At 62.5% G+C, this 4,356-nt stretch overlaps 1 protein-coding gene across 1 annotated transcript; it reads right to left on the reverse strand.

Annotated features, from left to right (window-relative positions):
* Positions 1-918: 918 nt before the first annotated feature.
* Positions 919-3,830, reverse strand: Gamt (guanidinoacetate N-methyltransferase). The gene is made up of 6 exons (XM_021641813.2): positions 3,580-3,830; positions 2,616-2,761; positions 2,446-2,509; positions 2,020-2,087; positions 1,821-1,931; positions 919-1,213 (listed from the first exon to the last, which is right to left on the reverse strand). Exons 1-6 carry the CDS (start codon positions 3,758-3,760, stop codon positions 1,073-1,075), a joined length of 711 nt encoding a protein of 236 aa, XP_021497488.1. The 5' UTR covers positions 3,761-3,830; the 3' UTR covers positions 919-1,072.
* Between the last annotated feature and the right edge of the window lie 526 nt (positions 3,831-4,356).

Below are 4,356 nucleotides of genomic sequence, written 5' to 3' on the forward strand. Positions count from 1 at the left end.
CTGGCGGCCCCTCATAGTCTCAGTGGCTTGAATCCTTGGAGCTTGGACTGGCCTCTGCCCTATGTGCAGCTCAGGCCATCACTGCCCACCTTTGAGCAACTGAGGACTACAGGTCTCCTCTCAAGTAGAAACAGCTCCCTGGCCAGCTGCCCCGTGGGAGCCGTGTACTCCAGGCAGGAGGAGTTCCAACTTGACACGCTCACATACACATGAGTCTGTCTCATGAGTGACCCTTTGACTGTGCACGTCCATTCTGTGCCTCTCAGCTTGTCCCCATTGTGACAGGAATGGGTCTGGGAAGCAGCATTTTCAGCTCTCGGGCTGGGAGGGCGCACAGAGGACACAGGTAGGGCAGGGGAGCCTGCCCAGTCAAGGGGAGCGGTCTGTGTTTTGAGATACAGTCTCTGTGTAGCCCCGGCTGGCCTGGAACTCTGCTGTGTAACCAGGCTGGCCTGGAACACACAGCAGTCTCCCTCTGCCTCCTGAGGGCTGGGATTCCAGGCGGCCTGCTCCAAGAGCAGCTTTTAAGATAGGAACCTGTTAAGGTGGAGACTGCAGGCAGGGGCGACAGCGTGCTACTTGCCTTGAATGCTAAATATGCCCTTGCTCTGGGGAAGGGGCTTCGGGGAAACTGTAGGGAGGGTCAGGCAGGTTCGGGCTACGGTGTCGGCCCAGCCAGCATGTTTGGCACCGGAGGTTTGCAGAGTAGGGCTGCACTCTGAGGAGCCTCATGGAGGGTTCCCCTTAGCCTGGCCTCGGTCAGACCCACGGTTGAAGTGGACCACGGTCGATGGGTCACTACCTGGGCAGGGCAGGCGCCACCAACCACCAGTGACGGATTAGCCACATCTGCTGAGGCAGCGGCAGGTTCTGAACCAGATGTGGCTCCCCGCCTCCGGCTCACTGCCAACCCGCTAGTCCTCTTGTTAGCATTTATTTTACCCCTGAGCTCTGGGAAGACGGCAGGACCAGGCAGAGGTTAAGTGTCACAGCGGTGGCTGGGAGGCTGGAGCCCACGCTCCAGCCACGAAGGCACTGAAGAGGACATAGGCTTCTGGCCCACAGAAGCTGCTCAGTGCTTGCTGACCAGGGGTACGATCACCTGGGGGAAGGCGTAGTAACGGCAGTCGGCAGGGGGCACCAGGGCCATCACTTCCGTGCGGATGTTTTCTCTCCGGAAGCCTGCCTCCTGCAGGGCAGGCACCTGTGTCTCCTGTAGGGAGGGGGCACAGGTCACCCCCAGACCACACGCACAGGACCCAGGTGTGGGTGTGAATTCCGGCACAGATGGCAACTTCCTGGTGACCTCAGATGCTAGTACCAGACCAGCATTGTTGCACTGGTCCACTGGAGGCCTCTCAAGCCAGAGGGAGTCTTGTGGGCCACTAACTGACTCACGGTCCGGGAGGAAAGCTGTCCTGCTGGCCCTGGTCAGCTGGCAGGCAGTAGAAGGCCCAGCCTGCAGCAGGGGCAGGGCCTGTGTACTCTGAGAGCATCCAGCCTAGCACCGGGCAGGGTAAGCAGGGCCTTGCTGGGTTGGGGTGGGTGGAGCCCATCAGAAGTGGGTGGGGCCATGGGGGTAGGAGCACATCTATGTATCTCCAAGATAGGCATGGGTAGTGGGCAGGGCTGTACTGAGGCACTGGGGGGCCCACAGCAGTCATGAGCTAGTGAGGGCCATTCTCATTTCAAAATGCAAAGTCGAAGTGCCAGCTGCCCTCTCGAGCGCTAGCCCCAAGACCAGCGGGACGGGGCCTTCTCTATGTCCCAGGTCTCCACAACCACACTCCAGGTGACTGCAGGCTTTGGGGTAGTCGCACCTCAAACATGGCGGTGATGTCCGTGTACTTGGTCTTCATGAGTTCCCCCCAGGATGTGAGGTTGCAGTAGGTGAGGATGCCCCCGGGCTTCAGCAAGCGGAAAGCGTGGCTCTGCAGAGAGGGCCCCGGGAAGAGAGCTGTCACGTGCCCCGCCCCCCTGACCTTCCCAGGCCCACAACCCCTGGCCCCGCTGTCCCACCTTAATGAAGTTGAACTGGTGAGTGTGCCAGGTCTCCTCAGACAGTGGGTACGTGTCATACAGGATCCCTGCAGTGTGGACACATGCCTGCCAGTCAGGGCACACGCAGCTGCCCTTAGCACCCCTCCTGGCCTCTCTCCTCATGGAGTCTGTCCCCAGGACCCTGTGCCCAGTGCACGAGAGGTGCATTTGTTGGGGTGCGGGGGAGGGGCCACGTGCATGCGGCAGCCAGAGGACAGCTTGTAGGCATCCAACCCCTTCTTACACCGTGTGCAGCCTGGGGGTCAAACTCGGGTCATGGTTCTGGATGGCCCCCTCCCCCAAGCTGAGGCTAGTGCAAGGGTGGGCACAGGCTGCCCAGCAGGGCCCGGAGGCAGCATATTCCCAGAGCCTGACCCCTTCACCAGGCTCCCCGAGGCCCCTCACCATCAAAGTAGCCATCGGGCAGTGTAGGCGCCACCTCCTCCCACAGGCCTCTCAAGGGAACAACCTTGGAGAGGAGAGGGACGAGAGAGAAGGTTGGGGGTCACATGGGTCCCTACGACCTCCTAGCCCGGGGAGCCACTCCCAGGCTGCACCCCAGGGGCAGAAGGTACCTTATGTGGCTGCTGCAGGGCCCAGCCTTGCAGACGCTGGAAGACCCCATCATTGCACTCAATAATCCAGTGTTCTTCTATAGGAGCCTGTTGGACCTTGGAGGCTGCAATGGCCATCCCAAAGCCCACTTCCAGGACGCGGCCCCCTAGGAGCACAAAACATGACAGCTGCCTTGCCTGGGGGAGGGGGAAGTGGAGATGGGGCCTGGCTGCCAGGCACATAGGCCTCAAGGACAACCAGCCAGCAAGACCGTGTGGGTGGACAGAACAAAGTAACACAGACTAGCACTGGCCCTGGCCATCTGCCAGCCAGTGTGGCTGGCCTGGGAGGCTACGGACTGCTTACCGCTCTCGGCCTGGCGGCAGGGATCCCTGGACTCTGAGCCCCTGCCCACGCTATCTGTGCTGTGGCCCTAATCTGTGGGGTTAGCGAGGGCCAAGCCTGGCTTGGAGGCCCAACACCTACATGCTCCCCACGTTTCATTCTGCACCCGATGCCAGGTCCCCATCTGCCTGGGATGAACTTTGAGGCCCAATGCCCATCTGCCCTGTTTGAAGCTGGGGAGCTCCACCTCCTCTCTCACCCAAAAGTTCAGGGCCACAGCACGGAGGCAGCTGCCTCTCTGCTCAGTTTTCCCAAGCTATTCTTAGCCATAGCCCAGGGAGACCAGGGAGCTTCCCGACCAGCAGAAGCCCCACGCCCCTCCACGCCGTCCCTAAGCGCCACTCAAGGCTGTGGTCGGAAGAACCACCCTCCAACCCAGCCCTGGGAAGCAGAAGTACCCCCAGCACCCAGGGGAAGTTCCAGTTCGGAGCAGGCGCCTCTAGCCTGCGTCCACATTTTGCCAAAACCCTGTCCCCTTCTCGGCCAAGGGAGCCCCAAGGCAGCCCCGTGCCCCAGGCAAGGACACTGAGGCACCCCTGCCCGCCTGAACCGCAGCCTCAGTTTCCTCGGGCAGGGTACCTCTGGAGGCGGCGGCCGCCGCCAGCGCGTGCATGTAGGGGGTCTCCCAACGCTCCATCACCGGCTTGCCCAGGATCTGCAGGTGCGTGTCCGACGCGTCAAAGGACGCGGGAGCCGCGCGCCATGCGGGGCTGCAATCCTCGCCGGGCGCGAAGAGCGGTCTGGCGGCGGGGGAGCTCATGGTGAGGCTCTGCACAGCGGGCGAAGGTGCTGCGGGCTGCAGAGCCGCTGGGCTGGAGAAGGCGGCGCCTCCGCTTGGAGATGTAGTCCAGCGGGCGCCGGGCCTGGTGGGCGGAGCCTGAGGGCGGAGGCGGGGCCTGTGTGCTCCGAGGGACGGCAGCGCCGGGCAGGGTGGGCGGGGTCTCTCTGGTCTGGGGTGGGTCAAGCCACCAGAAGTGGGTGGGGCCTTGCTCTGGGAGCGTGTCCAGCCTAGAGCTGGGCCGGCCCTGGGTGGACGGAGCCTGAGGGCAGGGGCAGCGTTGAGGCTCTGTTATTGGTGGGTCTCCTGGCTGGAACCCAGAATAAAGTTCTGTTAGGGGCGGATCTATGGACTGGGGTGGGTCCTGCTCGGGTGGGCTGGGAGGAGTCCAACCACTTGCTATGGATGGGGCAGGCATGTGGGCTGGGACAGAATCCAGCCTGCTGTGAGGGATGCGGGCAGGAGCCATACAGCATGGAGCCTGTGGGTTGGGGCAGAGTCCAGCCTGCTGCTAGGGGCGGGACCGGAGCAATGGGGTGGGGTCGCCGGTCTGCGAAATATGAGGGACAGAGTTAAGG

This window comes from Meriones unguiculatus, chromosome 17 (genome assembly GCF_030254825.1).
Source record: "Meriones unguiculatus strain TT.TT164.6M chromosome 17, Bangor_MerUng_6.1, whole genome shotgun sequence".
NCBI classification, from domain to species: Eukaryota; Metazoa; Chordata; class Mammalia; order Rodentia; family Muridae; genus Meriones; species Meriones unguiculatus.